Source organism: Eretmochelys imbricata, chromosome 10 (assembly GCF_965152235.1).
Source record: "Eretmochelys imbricata isolate rEreImb1 chromosome 10, rEreImb1.hap1, whole genome shotgun sequence".
Lineage (NCBI taxonomy): Eukaryota > Metazoa > Chordata > Testudines > Cheloniidae > Eretmochelys > Eretmochelys imbricata.
In genome coordinates this window covers 2,662,402-2,684,778 of record NC_135581.1, presented here as the reverse complement: position 1 = coordinate 2,684,778, position 22,377 = coordinate 2,662,402, and the positions used below count along the sequence as shown (strand labels likewise).

Sequence of the window (22,377 nt, the reverse complement as noted above, 5' to 3'; positions counted from 1 at the left end):
GAAGGAATTTTTGCTGGTATCGGTCTGGTGACCTTATGTGCATCGTGCAGACCCAAGCTTTGTCTGCATCGTGTTGGAAGGTGGGCCCCGGTAATGGCAACGATATGCTAAATATCACTATAGAGCTAGGGGTAGATTGTGGAAGGCACAAGTGGCACTTCTGCTGGGAGCTAGGTGGCTGTGAATATATATCTACCCCCTAATCTTCAGCCTCACTCCGTTCCCTGCTCTCGTAATTCTGCTGCTGTTCTTAAATTTCGTGTTCTTTTTTTTTTTAGGATCGCTTATATTTTGTGATGGAATACGTGAATGGTGGGGACTTAATGTACCAGATTCAACAGGTCGGCAGGTTTAAAGAGCCCCATGCTGTGTAAGTTCAATAGCCAGCGTTAACATTCATCCGTTGCGGGATGAGGGGAGTATTTCATGGGTCTGTGGCATGTATCTGTGGATTTAGGATACGTGGTTCAGTGTTCATGTTTTTGAGGAAGGAGACCTGCAGAATGGGGGGACGAGCAGAGGGACAGCAGGAATGCAAAGATGAAATGCTCACGATCCAGCCCGATGGTCAGAAGTAATTGCAGAGAGCAGGGGGTTTTTTGCCTCCTGGGCCTGAAAAGCACTAGGGAGTGCTTACAAATTTCTCTCTACTGAACAGTTTTGAAAGGCTGCAAACAGGGTAGGTGACCATCTCCCCAAGGTTTGTTTGCTGGCAGTCCGAAGGGCTGCTGGGCCTGGGCCTGCTGTTGGCCTGAGCGTGTCAGAGAGCTGCAGAACTTCTTACAGAGCAAGTAGATTTCACACGTGTGTGTCCCAGGCCAGCCCATCTATTGGCCAGACTGGAACCCCTCGGCAGGTAAATCTACACTGATGAATCTCATGTCTACAAAGAGGCTCCCCTTGGGTTTGATTTTAAGCTACGGCATAACGTGTCACTGGCACAGCGTTACCTTGTGCTCTTGTCTCTGCCTTTCCTTTGCTAGCACTGCTGGGCACCAGGAAGTTCGTGGGTGAACAGGAATTCCTTCTGCAATTAGCACTCTCCTAAACACCCTGCTGCCTCTGCCCGGGGCTCCTGATCCCACCAATGGGGGTTTTCAAGTCTGTGGTTTCTAGTCATGATCCCGTAAGGAGGAGCAGAGTGAATGACACCCTCGGAGCAAATAGTGTGCCTTCCCGTGGAGAATAGGCTGTGCTCATGGGTCAAGATTCTCAAAAACGGGCTCCCATGGTTACAACCCTAAGCCCACACTTAGACACATCAGTCAGTGGCCTGAGTCTGAAATGTGCTGAGCATGCAGCAGTTCCTGTTGACTCCAGTGGGAGACGCACTTTTGGAAAGCAGACCATCTTACCTATGTGTTTAAATATGGACTCAGAACCTAAGTTTAGTTCTCCATTGTGTGTAAAACCTTGGCTCTAGATCGTCACCTACAAGGAGATTTCATAGGCCTTCTAAGGAGAGTCCTCCATGTCCCCACATTTCGGCAACCTGTCCTTCCCTTGAGCCACGTCTCCATCCAGAGACCCCTGCATAGTGCTTCTCTCTAGCACTATGCAGCTGAGGTCCTCTGAACACAAGGGACTCCTTTATATGGAGGTGAAGATGCTGTCTGTGCAGCCCTTCCCCGAGCTTGGGGGCCACAGTTGGACGCCCCCAGTTTTAATCCATTGACTGAGCAACTGTGCTGTGAAGTGTTTAAGCAGTGAAGCTGTTCTGTCGAGTGGAACAAGCCTTTCCTTTTGGGCTGGGCTTTTGCCGTGGACCGTCTTGAGAGAGAGAGCCACAGCCTTGGGCTATGGGATGCGTGTTGAAAGTGGTTTTAACATGACTTCAGGCTGGTAAAAGGTGCCAGACCAGGAGCCCTGGAGGCTCCCTAGAAGTTATAGATTTCGTAGAGCGCAGGCTGCAGAAATGGGAGCTTCCCCTCGCGCCGCCATGGAAACATGCCTCAATCCTGCCCTGGAGGGGCCATTCCTAGCCATCAAAGAGGAACAATCAGTCTTTGGCTGCTTTACTGCAACTGCCAGCCAGGTGCTGATCAGTGGTTTTGGCACCTGCTGACTATAATCTGGGCTGAGGATAACAAAATGTATCACAAACCCACCAAATGCATTTTTTTGTTGTTTTTTTTTTAAACAGCCTCTCCAGATACAGGCTGGATTTAGAGCAGCGTCCTTGCCAAGGGATGCTGTGTAGCTCAGGTGCGGTCCTCTGAGCACAGAATATTCTTTAACACACGTTACCACTGGTTTCTTTATCTCCTTGGCCTCCCCATGACGACCTGTAATTTTGTGTGTCGTGTTCAATCACCCCATCGTAACGAACAGTCATAGATCTTGACTCCTTTTTTTAAAAAATGGAGATGTATGTCATCAAAAATGACAGCCCCACACTAGCCCACAGCGACCTGATCGTGGTTATTACCCAGTCTATGGCAGAGGGGAAGCTATGTCACTCTTGCGTGATACTTGTCCAGTGTTTTTCCAGTGCACTTGACTTTATCTTTTGGGGATGTAGGCCCAGTGTGTTTCATTTTGTGTAATTAGATTTGAAAGCTTTTCATTTTAATTTATCTGCTTTAATTATCAGTCTTCCTGTTAAATCTTTAATTTCAGATTCTATGCAGCAGAAATTGCTATTGGCCTATTCTTCCTACAAAGCAAAGGCATCATTTATCGGTAGGTGAACATAATCTTCCTGTCTCCCCTTCTAAAGAACTTGTGCAAAAATATGAGCCTGTTTATTACAATGACTGGACTCTGTGCTTAGGGTTCAAGGAATCATTTTTGTGTCAGCTAAGTGACATAGTAGTCAGCACAGCAGTCCACTGGGGCTGCAGCCCATTGCGGTGTCATAGAGCACGGTTTAGCAGCTGTCTGTTGAGTGTACATGCAGTAAATAGAACTGGAGGCCTGCTAATGTTAGTGCTTTATGAGAGCATGATTGTCTTTTATCCCAGTTTTGTAGGGAAGAGAGCTCCTAAAAGTGGTTTTGATTCTTTTCCTGCCTCCCTGTTGTACATTTCTGTTTGGACAACCTAAATCATGGCTGGTGGAGTGGATCAGTTGTGAGATGTGTATTTTGCTAGGGAGCATTGTTTTCTCATCTTTGAGACTTGAAGTGAGTGCTTGTGAGGGTTTGTCCTGAGACTTGCAGTATAAACCTGGCACTTACCATTCCAGTGCTTGCCATGTCAGTTACAACATTCTAGGTTAGCTCGATCACTGGCAGGCCTGGGAGAGCACTCCGAGGCTTCTGGCGAGGCACTGAAACTAGCCATCGCTCTTTCACATGGTGGAGTCTCCACAAGGCCCACAGTAAAGCAGAACATCCTTAATGAATGTCAGATGACATCAACTGCCCATGAAGGAGAATGCTGACTGCACCGGTGTAGTCATGAGGTACCGAATGCTCTGCTCCAAAGACGAAAGCAGTCGGGACAGCCTGACATGAGGGACGTTTTTTTTGCCATTGGTTGTTGCAGAGACACATTGTGAGTTCACTGGTACTTTCTTTCCCCTATAAAATTGAATGCAGCCTTTTGTTTATCTGTCCTTGCCCAGTCCGAATTCTAAGTACTGTTTCCATGGTTAGTGAAGTCCTACAAAAAGTGAGCAACTGTAAATTGTGCTATTCCTGCTATTGCACTTTCACTTAATTGACCAAGATTAGTTTGTTGAACTGAGGAAGTGCTTAAAGTATAATTTTGCATATGAAATTATCTTGGCTCTAAATAGCTACATATAATTTCTCTATGAAGTGTGTTGCAATACTGACTGTTGAGTTGTCCATCCCAAACCTTTATACTCTTCCATTGGTGTCCCTTTCCATGTTGCTGCAGGATTAACAGTCTCACTCCTGGTCTCCCCATCCCTCTGTGCTCCCCAAACGTTTTTGTGTTTACACCAGGGAAACCAGCTCATGACATCTGTGTTCCCTTCCAACTTGAGTCATGATACATGTTTTCAGTTAACTGGGGAATCTGTAGTCCAGAGCTCTCGTATTGACTCTTCCCCATAATTCTGGTGCATTCACTCAGTCAGCGGAGGGATGAACCTTTGTACATGTACCAGAGGCTCTGCCACTGTGACTCAAGTTAGTAGCTGAAATGTATGCATGTTTATGCTGGAGGCCAGTTGGCTGCTGGGTGAGAAGCCAAAGAGGGAGAGGAGTTTAGATGCTGCTACTAAAATATTAGCTGGAGGGAAATCAAGGAGTGGCAAAGGGTTTATTTCCACCCTAACTAGTGGTTATTTTCCAGCCTTCATTTCCAGTAGACCCTACTGTAGCTTGTGTTAGAAGCAAATATGGGTAACTTGCATTAGAATAGCTGATCCAGAGCATATGACAGAGGTATTGTGAAAAGGGGCAACCGAACCATGAACTTAAACAAAAACACCTTTACAGAAACTCAGGTGATTATCCGCTTTCTTTTTGAACTACAGTCATTCTCCTGGTTGGAGGCTCTGGGCTAGATCTTTATCTAGCCTAATGCTCCATAGCTCTATGAAGTCAATGGAGCTATGCCTGTTTACATGAGATGAGAATCTGGCCCTGTCTACCAAGCTGGTTGGTGTTAACTTCATGATGTGCCCTCAACTTCAGCTCTACGGTGTATGATTTTGCACCCTGTTCCATTACCCCGTTACAGAGATTTGCAGCCTTTGGCACAACTTCATAAACCTTGATAGCAGATGACAGTTGACTCAGAGTTCATAGTTTGCACCATGACAAATATACCACTAGGTTTCCGGCCTGATGGCCTTTCTGTACCCTGTGGACAGAGATACAGCACGTACGCCATTACCCCAAAAGGAGACCTTTGGCTTATTGTACAGGACATAAACAAGAAAATAATAACACAGACCACATCAAGCCGCTTGGTAGTTACATGAGGAGCAACTTAATATTGAACGTTCACTGAAAGACTACCTTCCAACTTTTTTTTAGTGTAACCCACTGGCCGCATCTTAGCCAACACTGGAGAACTGACCTAGGGATCTCCAGAGCTGAAGGCATGAGTCTCTACAGCTTGAGCTAAAGAGCCTTGAGCTGAGAGATGTAGCAGACTCACACCTTCTGCGGGTCAGGCACAGAGGCCTGTTGTGTTACATTAGGAAGAGAAGTTTAGATAATGCTAGAACCTTTTCTGACCATCTACCTTTTGGTTACATGTGAACTCCAAATACACTTTGAGGTGCATAGAAATTAAAGATGAAAAATGGTCTATTAAGTCAATCTCCCTGCTAGTGCAAGGTTGTTCTGTACAGAATATTTTCCAGTGTGTTGGCCAGCCTGGCATTTATGTGGAATAAAACATTTTAAAAATTGGGCGCCGGGATGCCTAGATTTCATTCTGAATCATTATCCCCAGGACGTCTTCCTACAAAGAGTGTATGTGTGGGGGAGAGCCCTGTGCATGGATGAGCTTGGATGCAGGAGGTTTGTTGGCTTTCTTTACTACATCCTTTCAATTTTACCCTTTTGTGTAACAGTTATTTTACTGTCCTGCTGTAGAGACCTAAAGCTTGACAACGTGATGCTAGATAACGAAGGGCACATAAAGATTGCGGACTTCGGCATGTGTAAGGAGAACATCTGGGATGGAGCAACTACCAAAACCTTTTGCGGTACTCCCGACTACATTGCGCCCGAGGTGAGAGAATGAGATGCGCAGCAGAGGCTCCTAGGTGATGGGTTTTCAAGGATAAAAATATCTTATGGAAAAGTGTATTTCATAAATCACCTTTTGTTTCTTTTGACCAAGGTTTGAATGGATACAGGCAGAGAAAACACAATAGCTTCTGTGGCTTTTGTCATTCAATGGATGCATTGAATAGCTTTTGTCATAAGCCCGCCGACAATAATTGTCAGTTGACAGCATTTCCTTCAGAGATGCTTGTGTGACTGAGTCTGGAGGTGGCTTGAGTTTTTCAAACCAGAGATAAGGGCGATCCCTTTAGGGCCAGTTGGAGAACGCATGCAAAGCAAAATGGTCACTGGAACTAACTGGGAATTTTTCCAGTGGAATGATTTTGCAACAGAATGGGCAGTTTCTACAAGGTTGAAATTTTTGGTGGAAAAAAATTAATTTTCCCAAAAAATAAAATTGATTTTTTTCCCATTTGGAAAATCAAAATAAAATATTTCATTTAAGGTTGGTTTGACCTGATTTGGAATATTTCATATTTTTAACAGACCCAAAATGATTTCTTTCAAATGACTTCGATAAAACATAAACTACACTTTCCTATTATGACACATTGCCTTATGGGAGCTGTAGTTCTGGCCGCCTTTTCTCCAAAAGGCAGGGCTCCCAGTAAGACTACATCTACCATAAGGCAATGTGCAGATTTCATTCTGCCCAAGCTGTGTGGTGCATCATGGCAGTCCCATGACTCTGGATACATTGTGGGAAATGTCCTCAGGCCGGAAGCCTGGGCCAAAGGTGAAAATGAAGGCATTGTGCTCCCGAACGACAACTCCCATAAGGCAATGGGTCACCATAAGAAAATACAGTGTCATGTTGAAATGAGTCAGAACAAAGCATTTTTATGTCATTTCAAAAAACTGGAATAAAACATTTTGATTTTGGGAAAGTCTAAATGTTTTGTTTGGATCAAAAATATTTCAACACTTCCAAGTCATAATTTTTTTTCAGAATTTCCATTAAAAGGAAAATTTCTACTTCCTGTCTCAGAGCGGACCAATGCCAATGTTGGGATGTCAGAATTTCCTGCAAGAAAGAAATTCTCTGTTTTGCTCGGCTCCCACAGGGGCCTGCCAGGCTCTGGCTGCTGGTCTCTGTCACCCAGGACTGTACTGAATATTCGTTCATTTAAATATTTCCGTGGTCTCTGCTGCCACTCCCACTGACTCCAGCAGCAGCAATTAGGCATTACTACTATGTTTGCCTCCCATCAACAAGGAAGCCAAAGGCCTGTCAGTCAAAGCTAATGTCTGAGCAAGAGTCCACCCACTTCCTTCCCAACTCTCTGTGACCTGAAAGCAAGGAGTTACCTCCGTTCTCTGCTCTCATTCCAGCTTTTCAGTGCCCTCTTCCAGCTGCTGGCTGGTGGAAGGAGGGTGAGGGAAGGCAGCGCACAGAAATGCTTTAGTGCAAAGACCCTGTGGCCCTGCTCACAACTTAAAGGGGTTCCGGCCAGATAGTAGAGAACCATCAGGAAGATTCTTTCCTGTCCCCTCAAACCACCTTCTCAAGGGCTCAGCGCGGGTCAATCCCCTTCCTCTAGACACACAGGGCTGTTGCTAGCTCCATTTCCCTGCAGCACGACTGGGTCTCTGTGCCTGTTGTCCAGCCAGCTTGAGAGCTCCTCTCCTGGTGCTGGCGTGGCCCCTCGGCACAGAGACCCAGCAGACACCATAGCCCCCTTAGTAGGCTATGCTCTGCTGGCCTCCCTGGGTTTCTGGCTTGGGGATCAGGACCTGGAGTGCAGTCTCTGCCCCTTCCCTGGCAGCCCAGGTTTGTTCCCCCTCATCACCCGCCACCCATCCCAGTGGAATGTGGTGTCTAGTGGAATCACCCTTTGTTGCTGGGAATATGGGCACTGACCTGCCTATGAATGTGGTCTGGATCTCTCTGCACCCCTTCTCCAGCACCCCAGGAGCTCATCTCCTCACACCCAGATTCCCTCTCACTGGGGTGGGGCAGCAGGGTCCCTCTGATTCAGGGGCCTCTCCGTCTCCATCTTCCCCTCCTCGCGTATGCTCTCCTGCTGGGACCTGGGGGCAAGGCTACTCTGTCTCCAGGCCTTACTCCTCTCCCAGGACCACTCCTCGTAGGGACCTGTCTCAGTCCTGATTCCCTAGCAATTCTGCATCTGTGTGTGTAAGAGATCCCTGTTCCTATGTCCAAATCTTCCATGGAGAGCCCGCTCACCATCATCCCAGCCCTGGGGACATGTGCCCTACCTGTTCATTTGCAGCTAAGAGCCAGCAGTCTGTTACAGAAGCAGGGCTGCAGCATGTAGGTTGACAGTTCAAGAATGCCTGTGACCTTTCTACTGAATACGCTCTGACCAGGAAGGCAGGTTCCCCTTCCTAATGGCTCCCTCCTGTACATCAAGGAACCTGGTCCAGGAATCTGCAGGATGGCTCAATAGCCACGTCGGGCCACAAGGCCTTGCCTCATTCAGGGATGTCGACAAGGACTTTGTCCCTTTTGCAGCTTTGGCTCAGGGTGCAGGCGGATGGAAGGCAAGAGACTTCTGGCCTTCACAAGGCCCAGTTCGCAAGGTGTTAAATGGGCAGGAATTCTCCCCTCCATTCGGTCTGGGGGATTCCTGCCTTCCCCAGGCTCTTCCCATAATAGAAGGCCCCAGGATAAGTGCTCTCTTAAAGCAATACCCCCCTTCTTGTTATGGGACTGTTCTGAGCAGCCTTGGGGGGGAGGGAGGAAATTCTTAAGCTCCAAATCTGTGGTTCTGCACCCACGGTCCTTCGAACCCTATGACATTGTCTCTGTCTAGCTAACCTTCTGATGCTACTTTGCAGCCGCCTGTCGGGGTGCAGCTCCCTTTCGTTCGGCTGGGTCTGGCTCTCGATTTGGCTGCTGTCCAAATACTCGCAGAAATGCTGAGTCCTCATTGCCAATCTTTGCCCGGGGGGAATCTGTATGTTATGTTTTCCTACCTGGGTGGTGGTGTCATTTCTACCCCCTGACCCCTTGAGTGCAGAAATTGAGTCAAAGATCTTTGCCTTCTTAGATTGTGGCTTTCTCATGATTGGACAAGGCTCCATCTCTTGGGATTTCTCCCTGGAGCTGCCATTTGGAGCGGACTGGCCTCAGAGGGCAGAAGCGTCTGTTTCTGAAATCTGTAAGGTGGCCACCTGGTTCTCTTCTTCATTTGGCCTGACCTGTTGGATCTGCCCTCATTTCATGATACTTCGTTGTCTATTAGGGCTTCCAGGACAGCTGTAAGGTAAAGCACCTCCATCTGCTCACTGCTTGCAACATCTGTTGTTTGTAAATGGTGTCACTGGATTGGATGGGAAAAGAGGGACGGCCGACAAGGGAAAACTACTCGCCAGTAGGTCTGCTGGCTGTAGTCAGCCCGTCTCCCATCCCAGCCTTGACGGAGGCCTATCTCCCTGTCCTTGTACTGGAAGTCTGTAGTTGGAATGGAAGTGGGTGGGCAGTGTATCGCTTGTACACTGGCCTTTCCTGGCAGATTAGTTACCTCATTGCATCTCATAGGGAAAACTATGACAAACAGAACTACCAGTGACTAATATTCCCTTATTAAAATAATCCTGGGGCATCCCCATCCTGTGACTCGCAGTGAGAGGCTGCAGGTGTGTTCTGAAATAAATTCGTAGCAATGTCCTCAAACTGTTCAATATCTTAATGCTTGTATCAGCTTATTACTTTACCAACTGATGGCATTGTGTGTGACAAATTTTGCTTAAATTACCGCCTGGGGGCAGGTTAGCCATTTATTTAAGGTAACCAGTGTTGCGCTTGCTCGTAAATACCTGTCCCCTTTAAAAAAAAGAAAAAACAAAGAAATCTTCTTACATTCTGCCTGAATGCTCAGCAATGAAACATTAGTATTTACCCATTGAAACAGTTTAAGGAAATAAATCACCTTCAGATGTATGTCAGATTATGTTCCCGTATTCTAAACTGCTTTCTGTTTCGTCTCTGCCAGGGAGACCTTTCATTACACTACTAGCCCAAATGTGTATTATGTAGCCGCTGTGTATTAAGACTAATAGCTCTGTTGCTGTGGGTGATTAATACTCCTTCAAAGCAGGACAAATGACCGTGTTCTTTGGTAGTCAACTGAGCATTATCACTCAAACACTTATTTTCCTTGGTTTAATTTGTTTTTTCAATAGAAAAGCAGAGAATGGGAAATTAGGATGCAAATTGCTAATGGATTCAGGAATAATATTATTATTTGATAGTGCTCTTTACTGTAGATCTCAAGGAAGTAAGTAAATTTATCCCCAATTCATAAATGGGGAAACTATGCACACACACTTGGCCAACATTACACAGCTGTTCAGTAGCAGAGCCAAGATTCGAACCCAGATCTCCTACATTCCCATTCAGTTCCTGCTTCACGAGGCTCTGCTGCCTTCCATTAAGAAGCTGAAAATGTCTAAATGCTATCATGGCCTCAAGTTAGAAACATCCTGTGATTTGCTTGACCCATTTGCTGGGACGCTGTTATAAGGTACAAGTCACTCTGGTACCTAAGGGACTGAAGTGAGTATGAATGACCATCACTGGTACAGTTTCCTGTGCAGGAGCGAGTGCTATTTAATGGTTGTTTTTTCTGGTGTTTTATTTACAGACATTGGTTTACTACAAGGTTTTTTGTTTAGTTGTTTAATATTTTTTACGCTTAGAGGGCTTTGATGTGAGTAGTTCACCCCTGAATTTCCCAGGGCACTGGCAAATCACCAAAAACCAAGTGAAAGGAACACTCAGTGAACTTGAAGTCAAGGAAGTTCCAAGCTGAAACTCAGTGTCAGATCTCCGTAGTTCATCAACACTGCAAGGATAAGAACAGTCCCCAGTTCAAAAAGCTATGTGTCTGATTTTAAGCACACGGCTCATGCATTTATAATCAGGCACATGTGCAAGGACTTTGCTGAATCAGGGCCCCTGTGAAGTTAAGGACAGGATATCAGCTCTGACCTTTAGACTCAACTGAATGTCATTGCTTTTGTAGGTTTAAAGTAGGCTGTTAATAGGTCATTTGATGAGGCCTGTGATTTAAAGACTGAAAACACCTTATTTTCCTGATGGGGCAGAAATGGAGCATGGTAAGAGGCCATAATTAGACTCTTTGTCGTACACCAGAGGGGTAATTTTGGAGCTGTTCTGATCTATTAGGCAGATAGGCTTGGTCATGTATTGTTTATCTAAACCCTGCCCCATGAGCCTCTTGTATGTAGCCAGGTCCTTTCCAAACTATCGGAAGAGAGAAACTCTTGTTATAACCTGTTCCATTACATGGCTGTAATCAAATGCAAGTGGCTGTTTGCATTATGGAAGATTGACAGAGTAATCTGAAAAATAGCCAGTTGCCTTTTGTTCTTTGGGGATGTTGTTCTCCGAGGGAGGGGGAGGTGGAATGTGCCAGGGTTTTCTCTTTACGTAGGAGAGAAATGGGGCTCCATGTGGGCTCAGATGTCGTTTGTGTGGATCAGATTGCAGGATTGGGGCCTCAGTCAAACATGGGGGGTGGGTAGGTGGGAACAGAAAGAAAAACCTCTTGGAGTTGAACTGAATCACTGTGTGTATATTTTACTGTGATTAGCATGTGATTTGCATTCATATTTGAATATATGAATCTATTCAGAATAGAATTCTGTAATTAGGATGAATAAATTGTGTAATTGTTCTGCGTTAAGTGACAGATGGCACAGCCTAAGGCCTGTCAAACTCTGTATGAAACGAGGCCCAGCAGCAGCAGCTAAGCAAATAAACTGGGGCTTGAAAGAGCCCTTCAGAACACAGATTCACTCTTTGCAGAAGCCAGGTTCCTTTAATTCAGGTTTCCAGCCTGGTTATAACTCTGTGTGTGTGCGTGCGCTTGGGTTTCCTTCCTGCTTCCCTTTTGATCATTTGTACCCTCGACTAGAGTGACTTCCTCATTTGAAAATGGGAAAATAAAATGACAGAAACATGGACTCTCCCAGACTCCCCCATATGCACCGTCATTCAGACGGAGCTGGGCCGGCTGACTCAGTAGCTTGGTAGAACAAACGGTGCTTCTCCTTCTCTCCTTCGCTCTCAGGAGGGCTGATTTCTGGAGTAGTTTCTTTCCTTAAATAGCTAGGAAATCAAAACACATGCTAGTATCACCAGAGTTTGGCTGGAACGTCCCGGTTGTGCAGCGGGATTGTACATTCGATTTTTCTGTGATAAAGAGACACAATCTATGCTGGTGTGTCTAAATTGTCCTTTCATGTGGGCCAGGTACTTTGTTCATTTGGGGCTCAATCACACAAGCCAATGAGTATTCTGACCCTGATCCAGCAAAGCCCTTAGAGCATGTGCTTAGATTTAAGTACATGAGCAATCCCATTGACTGTGATAGCCTAGGCCCTTATTCAAGGTACTGCGAAATGGCTTAGGTAGTTCACAATCTTGAAACAAAGTCTAAAGTCTGCTAGTGATCATGCAGATTGCTGATGGTCTGAGTACTGTGCAGGAACATGCATTTCTGGGAACAGTCTCTGGTCCGCTCCTAATGCAGGAATACGTACCAGCAACTTCTGCATGCATAAAGCATAAACTATGGTGCAATATTACTGCCTCTAGTTTTGAAGAATGTGAAGTGGAGAAGGCTTATTTAGGTAAAGTGGGACTTTCTCATGGTCTGGTCAGTTTTTCTCCACTCAACAACTTTGCTATCTAAGTGGAGTTTCTCTGGAATTAGAATTTTAACTTAAACCTTGCAATGCACCAGAACAATTTCTGAGCTTTCAATTTATTTCGCTAGAAGGAGAGTTTCTCTGTGCCAGACATTACTCCAGTTGGGTTCAGCTGTACTCTGCCCTGACTGATGGCTGTTCATGACATAGAAGAAATTAAACCAAGCTGTGTGCAAAGCTGGTAAATGATCTTGCTGATTTCGCTGCAAGGTTGTATAGACTGTGATTTCACAGCCACAAGTTTTCACAAAAAGAGCCATGCAAAAAAAATGTGAAATGTCATGTTTTGAGGCAAGAAATTGACCCTTATTCCAATGAAATTTTGGCCCTTGACATTTCAAAAATGTGATGCCTTTCAATTGAAAATTGAACGGTTATATCCATTTTAACTCCAAAACGGTCAGATTTGTAAGCAAATGTGATGCTGCTCAGTTGTGGGAGCTTTTTTTCTTTTTCTTTTTTGTTTTCTGGAAGTTTGAGCTATTTTATGAAATAAAAATGCAATCTAATAGCTTCAAATGTTGAGAATTTTAATTACTAAAATTTCATAAGCCCTTTTGAAAGGTATACCTCTACTGAATATACCTAGAGGACCAAATTCTGTACTATTACACCAGAGGAACTGCAGAGAAATCAGTGGAATTAATCCAGTTTTACACCAGTGTGAATGAGAGTAGAAGTTGGCCTAATGTTTCTAATTGAAACAATATTGTATCTGTAGTGATGAACCTACAGTTGTGAGCAAACCTGATCACTCTGATGGATCATATTATTGTTCTCTCTTGTCACGCGTTGACTTTTCAGGCAATATCGCAATTTACCTGGCTTCTTGGAGCTGAAGCTCATAGCAGGCTGTATTTTAGACACCGTGTGTTCTGTATTTTTTTTTAAATCAAATACATGCTAGTTGAAAAACCAGAGGGAATGTTGTGTTTGTCCTGATGTCATACCTCTGCCATGTTAATGAGCGCTGTGCAATGCCGACTTTCAAAGGTGTTGAATACCTGCCAGTACTGTAGATTTCAACAGCGGCTGCAAGTACTCATCACTTCTGAAAATCCGACCACAAATAAATATCCCTGTCCTTTTGACCTGGACCAAGGCTTGGAATTATTTTGCATTGTGCCAACAGGCTAATAATTGAAGTGTTGTAATCCTGCTGTTTTTGTTGTTTTTAGATAATTGCTTATCAGCCCTATGGGAAGTCGGTGGATTGGTGGGCATTTGGAGTTCTGCTCTATGAAATGTTAGCTGGCCAGGTAATTGAATTTTAATTGATTCCCATGGGATTTTGTTAAATTCCATTGTGAGCAGCTGTCGAAGAGCAATTTGTTTTGTCCCATCAAACATTGGGACGGGGGAAGTGCTGTGTGCTTTGTGCGGTGCTGGGGATCAAGAGTAGTGGATCACAGCCATGGGGAGAGGCTGCAAATCTGGAAGAGATCAGTCATGAAGAGCCCAGAGAAATGAAAGGCAGCTGACTTCCTACCTGAAGATCATAGACACAAACATTATTCCAAGAACAATGATATGCCACTTAATCTGTCGTCTTTCTCTTCCTCCCTAGGCGCCCTTTGAAGGGGAAGATGAAGATGAACTTTTCCAGTCCATTATGGAGCACAACGTAGCCTATCCCAAATCCATGTCCAAGGAGGCTGTGGCAATCTGTAAAGGGGTAAGGGGCAGCCTTGGCTTTTCGCATGGGGCAAAGAATGTATGGCTTGGTTTTTGTGCAGCTAGGTGCAGAGTTGCGCATGCAACTGCATGCCTAATTGAGGGTGCTCTCCCTACAGCGGCTGTTCCACATAGTGGGACCGCCCATACAAATGGCTAATAATAGTCATTTGTGAGCAACTTGTGCGCACAGGCCATGGATACTGAGCTCAATACAGGAGTAACTGGGTGAAATTGCTTGGTCTCTTTTATACCAGAAGTCAGACTAGATGATCTCATGGTCCTTTCTGGCCTTTAAAATCGATAAGTAGCTGTAAAAGGGGCCGTCCTGCTTGCTCCCTCCTCGGGCTGTGATGTCGCAGTCCACGGGGGATTTGCATCCTGTGGCCGCTCTGCGTAGCAAACTGTGGTGCTAACGTGTCTGCCTCCGGGGTGAAATGCTGCCTGTGAGTGTTCTGCCTTTGACTTCGGTGGGCTCCGGGGTTCATTCTGGACATGAAAGCAAGCGGGTTCTAGTGGCTCACCTTTCCCTCGGAGGGCATTAGGCAGTGCTGTGTATTCAGTGTCCAGTTGCCAGCCATTTTGAACAGCTGCAGCAGAGAGATTGTGTCACCTCAACGTGTCTCTTCCAACCCACCCCTCACACTGCTCATGGGGTTGAGCGCCCTTCCCCGCTCTGTGCGGGAGGGAGAACGTGCCTCAGAAAGCAGCTGCTTTCCCCTTCTCTTCCCTGGCTTTATCCTTCTTCCCTGGTGATTTACTGTGTGTGGATGTTCCAAAGAGGGGCCCTCGCGCCTCCCTGGGAAGAGGCAGACTCCTTGTGCTGCGGCTTCTCCCGTTGATTGGGAGAACACCTGCTGTGTGCTGCTCCCGTCTGCTCAGTGCCGCGTGGGGGGCACAGAGGCCCATACCAAAGGGGAGTGTAGCGCACAGCCCTACAGAGGCAAAGCAGTGCCAGTTCCTGGAGTAGGTCCCCCATTCTGATATGGTGTGGGTGCCACAGGCTGTTTACCGGCCAGCCTCTTCTGCACAGGGGCCTCTCTATTATTTCATGCCTGTCTCAAAGAGTTCTAAACCCCTGTTGCCTTTTTTGTCCCAATTCATCATCCTGCTGCTGTCACACCAGCAATCCTGGCGGGAGGTAGCATGGGGTCAGCACGGGTTGGTTTGCGCCCAGCCGTGCACCCCCCACCCCATTCTCTGCCTTCACTCCCTTTCCGTCAGCCCTATCTGTGCCTTTTGGGCAAACAGTCCAAGTCTAGTTTCCAGAGCTCTGCGGCTGTCCTGGCTCGGCTGTTTCTGCAGAGCTCTCCTCTCTGATACTGATAGGACCCTGTGGCAAGAGAAATAAAGGTAAAACATCATCCTGTGCTTAATCGGTTTATTAATGGGTCTCCTCTCCTCTAAGCAGTTCCAACACGTTCAGAAGCAGGACCAAACTCTTTATTTTCATTGCTGTCTTAGGCCAGGGCTACGCTACCACGTACTTCGGTGTAACTGGCATCGCTCAGAGGTGTGAATAAGCCACCCGCCTGAGGGACATGCGCTACGCTGACCTGAGCACTAGCGTGGACAGTGCTCCCACGGCCTCTCACAAAGAGGGGTTTATTGTGCGGACAGGAGAACTCTCTCCCGTCGGCAAAGTGTCTGCACCAGACCCATTACAGCGGCCCTGCTGCACTGGCCTAGCTGCGCGGATGTAGCACTTCTCATGTAGACTAGCCCTTGGTGGTGGTACATGGACGTCGAAGGGCGTGACCTTGCAGCTGAGGGTGTGGGGATGCAGCAGTCTCCAGGCAGCACTTGGGCATGTCTTTGGGGTTTGGGCTGCTTGCCTTCCAGTTAAGTGGGAGTGGTGGGGGTGAAATGTGGAAGCTGAAAACAGGCACCAGACTTGGGACCATTTATCCAGAGACCCCTCTACCACACTGAGTGGCAGCAGGGGCAGTTCATGAATCTGTATAGACTTAAAACAATATCAGGGCCAGGATCTGGGAACCTTCATAATGATATTTCGAACTAATTTTAAGGTAGAAAGTAAGGCCAGAATCCTGCAAATGTAAGTCCCCGTACATGTATTTTGCAGGATCAAGGCCTAATTTTTCCTTATCAAATGGCTTTTGCAATGAGACCCTGTATGGAGCAGTGTCCTGAGCTGGGAACCAGCCCTACAAAGACTTAAGTGCATGGCTAACTTTGTTTGCACCCTAAGTGATCAAAGCACATTAGAGTCTTGATGTGGATGTTTATTATTCAGGTTTGACCCCATTCCTCAGTCAGCCAGAACTCAGCTGTAGTCCAAGCTCTTTGAGTATTAGATTATTGTGTAGGGTGCTTGCTTTATTTTTAAAAACTTTTTATTTTTGTTATTTTTAAAAATGTCAAGCTGTCTGTAACTCAGAAAGAAGCACTTGCCCCTGTTAGTGGAAAACGACACAACCTGCGATTAATATTGCTGCTACAGCATTGCGCAGCTCCCTCTCCCTTTGCAGCAGGACTCACAGTGTGTGTTACCAATGGGAATACCGGCGCTTTGGAGGGGAAAAGTTGAAGTGCTCCAGGTTTTAAGTGGGTCAGGGGGAAGTGATTGTTTTCCAGGTCACTTGGCAGTCAATTTCAGTGAAAAGTAGCAGGCCAGTAAAGTCTGTGTGTTAATTTAGAAGCCATCATATTAATCTGAGCAGGAGTTTCTGCCAACTTGCTGGTTGTTAGTGGGGGGAGGAGGAGGCTATTTCTCCAAGTCTGGCATTAATGAAGAGAGGAAGATGTTTTCTGGTGTTATTCTAAACATCATTATCCCCACAGTGCTCCAGGGAGTAACACTGGCGAGTGATTAGAGATCGGAGCAGTGATAAATCTAGCCGTCTGCTTTATTTTCTGTCACATCAGTCAAAACCTGAATGCTGTAAATCGACAAGAAGAGACCATGATTAAAACATCTGCAGGATATAGCTGTAATGGCTTTTCTCACTTCTGGCAAATATGAAGCTGCATGGAAGGAGATTTAACTGTGCATACAAGTCTGGTCTCCTTTGTAAATTCTTTCTTTTTTGTCTTGTGTACTTTGTGTAGACAACAAAGTGGTGGTTCAACACACATATTTTTCTGAGCTAAAAAGATACAAGGGACATTGCATTTTTCTCCCATTGCTCCCTGCTCCCCCACAAAAAAGCCGACTGCAATTTTAAGACGCCTCAGTAAGCTGAAAAGACAGCCCTTGTCCAGACACATTAGAGGGATCGGTATCTTCAAGTTAATGAGCATCTAAGTCTTGTTACTTTTCCAGGAAAAAGTTTCTAACATACAAAAACAACCCAGTTTCAATTAAATGAAAAAAGCTATTGGAAAAAGCTCTGCCTGTAAACATGAAAGGTTTTGTATATCTCAGCCAGGATGTCCAGGAACAATTGAAGGGGGATTTTGTTGTCCCTACACAATTTTAATCGTATGTCCTAGTGCCAGTCATTATTTAGTGTAGTCTTAGATGTGGCTTTGGGAAGTCAGGAGATGGAAAGCAATTTCACACAGAAGGCTCTGTTTCTGCATGAGCCAAATGGTAAATGTTGATCAGATGCACTCACTGGCAAACAAATGGGATACTTAACTGCGTCTTTGACTCTTCATTAAATGCCACTTACTAGATCAAATGTAATAGTGCTTTCCCTATTAGAGTATCAGCTGGAACAGGGCGGAGGGGGTGTTTTAGGAGAAGAAATCTGAGTTGTTTTGAGGTGGGGGGGGAAGGGGGAGGCAGACGTAGTAACTATTGGTTTTATTGTGTATAGCTCTCTTTGTGCAATCCATTCACATTAAAGAGACCAGAAATGCTGGTTCAGCTCTCAAAAGCCAGCAGTCTTGCTGGGCAGACTCCTGCCATCAGACCTGTGTCCTAGATGAAATGACAGGTTGGTCTTCCATCCAGACTATCTGGCATGTGACAACTACAAATATACCCCTTCTCTTTTTGAGGGATGCATTCTTGTTTGTGACCCAACTGGTTTTCGTAAAGCCTGTGTTTAGTGGATCACATGTGCACTCGATCACTGGCATAAGTATAAACTATTTTCTTCCCATCTGGAGATTTTTGAATGTGCCTGAACAAAGTCACTGTTTCCAGGTGAACAGATTGCCTGTGAATACTAGGTCCCTCTTGAATCTCTGTTGATAGCAAAGGCAGGAAGTGCCATGGCTTTCTCAGTAAAATCTACAGGTATTTTTAATGGTATTTTCAATGGCTCAGATGCCTGGGTGGGGAAAACATCATATAATATATAACTAGCACATTGTTCAGGTCATTTTAGTGGTGTAATAGATACATCAGGTGATTCCACATCCCACTACCCCTATGATCTATTGGTGACATGGATACTGAAGTAACACACAGTATCTGATATTTCCAATGGAATCTTTATCTTTTAATAATGTTGAAAAGCTGATAAAATGTTTTTTGTTTTTGTTTGTTTGTTTGGGGTATTTTGGGGTTTTTAAGATTTTTAACGTCTGTTTTAAGTGACCCTGATAATATGGGAAGATTGCCTGGGAGGATACATCATTGGGGTGATGTATTTGTGCCGTGCTGTGGTGACATGCTGAATGCCATGGCACACTGCACGATGTAACACACCAGTCCAACAGGCTTCATGCAACTGACTAATTCTGCAAGTGACCATTCACAACATTCTGGTGATGGTCAAAATTTTCCAAATTTTGAATTCTCAAAGACCTATTTTTGTCAAAAAAATCAAATTTTGATGGGGAACTTTCAACTAGTTCTGCGACAGTCTGTTTGATCCTAATGCTGTCTTTGCTTTTCTTTATGGCTGAGGGTTCAGCTCAGTTTCTATTATCCCAGTTTACAGGGACACAAGTTATTGCGACTATGTTCCAACCATGAGAAGCTGGGAAAGAGAGAGATCATGGCTTTCAACTGTTTAGGCCTGTGGTTTTCTTTTAAGTGAGGTTTCCCATCTGTTTATCTCTTGGGATAACTGGCAGATAATGAAGACATTAGAGATGCTCTCGGTAGATAATGAATAGGCAATGAACATACAGTGGAGACAAACCCAGCTTTCAGAACAAGACACCATGGTACACAAGAACTGTAAGTGGTAATCTCCATATTAGTGACGTGTCTAGTGCATTCAATGAAGTCAATATGTTGCCTGCATGTCATGTGAGCCAGACACTGAATTTAGAGGGGGGCAAAGATCTGTTCAGGCATTTCCACCTCCCAGTGCTTTAAACAAAGCCCTCAAAGATGTAGCTCCGTTTGCATCTCCATTGGCTAATTCTATTATAACTTGAGAAGTTAAGGCCCCAGGTCAGCAAAACCCTTAGGGTACTTGGTTGAGAATTTTGCTGCATTAGGACTTGAATCAGTAGAAGCTGACCACATAGTCAAGATAAGAAATTATGTTTGTTTTTCATAGACTACATAGTTGTTTCTTGAAGTGTACCATAGGCCTTGAACATGTGTTGGTCTAATACAGTCCTCTTAATCTACGGTGATGTGTTGTATTCACGGCATTAGCGTAGGGATTAAACCAACTTGTTCCTATTTAATACAAACAATGCCAATTATTCTCTTCTATAAGTCAGGAGACTCAATCTGTAGGCTTCATGGGCTTCTGTATAACAATAGCAGATGGTGACTTCATGCTAACATGAAGAATAAAAGCACAAAAGGAAACTGGAAGATTTAATTTCTGGGTGCATGTATCAAAAATACAGAAGAATAACTGCATCACAATATAGCCCTGTGCAGCAATGCTGACAGGTACATCAAGTAGAAAATTAATCTTTTATAATTGATTAGCCAGGGCAAGCTGTTCAGAATGTGGTGTGGATTTGTGTTTACTTTGGGAAATTGTGTGTTTAACAGGGAAATTTAAATTTATAAATTGTATGTGTGTCTGTGTATGTGTGTTTGTATGTTTGAAACAATTACCACCAAAAAAACAGCAGGTAAACTGTAAGATTTTGGCTAGTAAAACCTAATTAGTAAATTAATGTAAGATATATTTACTGCTGTGTATGAGAAGCTGATTGTAAAACAACAGTAGATGCAATGGAACAGATGCTAGTTCAAATTTTAATGTGCGCCCCTACAATAGTCAAATTTCTCTCTTAAAACAAAGATCTACCTATGAGTTAACATCCAGGTCCCAATCTAGAGAAATTTAGCTCCATCAACAGTTTTCTGATATCCTGCATTGGCGAACGCCAGCTCCAGTAGACAATGCATGCAATACACAGCATTCAGTCTAATACCGGCTGTGGAAACAAAACAGTTATTCACATCTGTTATTAGAACTACAAAAAATCCACTCGTGAAATTGAAAATTCTCTCCCTAATTCTTCAATGTTAAATTCTCTTGTGTGAGGAGAGCATGATAACTTGGTGTGCGAGGAAAGAGATAAGGGAAGTCAGGGATTGTCGTGTAGGAAGGAGCAATGCTGAAAGGTGAGTGAGATTTCCATACAAACCTAAGTAGGCGTTGAAAAACAGACATTTTGGCATTTAAATTGCGACCATCAGATTTTTGTCAAATCTGAACTAGAAGCATATCCTGCTGGTTTCTCAGCGAGATGCCATATTTCTGCCATACTGCCTCCACAGGATCTGATCCAAGTCAGTGGGTGCTGAGTAGGCTCAGGTCTTCAGAGGAGTCACGTGGCTGAAACATGTCTCGTTTCTAATTCACTATTTGAAGTGACTCATCCTGCTTGGCATTTTCCCTGCTGAATTTTATCTGTAGGAGTCCCAATGCTTGATGTTTCGGCCTAGGCCCTGGTCGTGCCAACATACATGTGCTTAACTTCACTGCCATGAGGAGTCCCATTGACTTCAGTGAAATGAAACATGCATGTGAGCGTCCCCAGGATCAGGGCCCAAGAAAGAAGACCCCTCATCTAGCTCTTTTGCATGTTGGCTGGATGTAATCCAAGCTGATATTGCATGTGAAAATCAAATGTAGAGATGGAGAGAGACTGCAACTGAACGAAACAAATTTGATGAAGAGTTCTCAGTGGACATTGAGCAGGGGGTTGGGCTAGATGACCTCCTGAGGTCCCTTCCAACCCTGATGTTCTATGATTCTGACATTTTAGAGTCTCAAATTGTAGAGGAAATGCTTTGTAATAACTTCCCATTGATTCATAGATGACTTCTCTCACCGTTGTGATTCAACTGGCAGGATTTGACTTATCAGCGAGGGTCTGATCCAGAGCCCTGTGAGGGAGATGGAAAGACTCCCATTGACCTCACTTAGAGGTGGTTCAGCATCATAAAGAATATAGTGAATGCCAGAGCAAAGATCTGAAACAGGGAGTCTCCCACTGTTTGGCACTGCATAGAGTGGAGGAGAGCCAAAAGAAAGCCACGCAACAGCCTCCATCTGGGGCTTTTGACCACCAAGAACAGCCCCCTCCCTGCCATATGGGACAGGTGGTGTGGCCCATTCTTGTACTTCTAAGGCTTGTTCACTCTGGTAGGGGAATAGGGGAATCCATATCAAACGTTAAACAAAAACGTGACTACATTTTTATATATAGGCTATTTACCCTACTCTTCTGAATGAGTAGGGACATTTTTGCTTTTATTACATCAGCATAGTTTATTACAATGTAATTTTTATTCTTATTATTTATTAATTTTTACAATGACTAGAATACTTCAATATCAAATAAGACAATAGTATCCATCAACAATAATGAGTAAGTAAAACAGGTTCGGTTCCCCCCGCTCTGAGTCCTATCATCAGTGTTACCCTTTTTCTTCCTGATCCAACTCTACCCCTACCCAACCACAGCTGTCCTGTGCTCCTGGCAGCCACAGTTACAGCGTCTCTTCTCTGACAGAAGGGGAGGACGAGGGAGTGATGCTGTACTGGACGGACACCAATATCACCTCCTAAGCTTGCTAATGGGATGCTGTGATCCTCGCCACTAGCAAATTAGCACATCTTGTCTGGAAGATGATTGATCCAGATCTCAGAAGCCAGGGCCCGCTGCCTGACACTTTGCTGCTAGCTGCTGGGATTTCCAGAGCTGATGCCGAAGCCATGAACGTTATTTCAGTAGCCACTCAACCTCTGGCACTGAAGGGGTTAACCTGGGCTGGTTTCCCAGCTGACTGGGTAATGAATGCACTGCCACTGGCCACCAGGGTGGTGGTTGGCTCCAACCTTTTTACTTCACTTCACATTTCTATTTCCATTTTTTTTTTTAATTATTTTATTTTGCAGGCTTTTCCCTGCCATTAGGTCTGCATGGAACTTTTCTTT

At 44.9% G+C, this 22,377-nt stretch overlaps 1 protein-coding gene across 2 annotated transcripts in view; it reads left to right on the top strand.

Annotated features, from left to right (window-relative positions):
* The window catches only part of PRKCB (protein kinase C beta), a 244,914-nt gene that overhangs the window by 196,125 nt on the left and 26,412 nt on the right, over window positions 1–22,377 (top strand). For both annotated transcript variants that reach the window (XM_077828614.1, XM_077828613.1), the window contains exons 11-15: window positions 279–370; window positions 2,620–2,682; window positions 5,522–5,660; window positions 13,597–13,677; window positions 13,986–14,093. In XM_077828614.1, coding sequence (XP_077684740.1) covers window positions 279–370; window positions 2,620–2,682; window positions 5,522–5,660; window positions 13,597–13,677; window positions 13,986–14,093 — 483 coding nt within the window. The remainder of the gene's footprint in view (window positions 1–278; window positions 371–2,619; window positions 2,683–5,521; window positions 5,661–13,596; window positions 13,678–13,985; window positions 14,094–22,377) is intronic.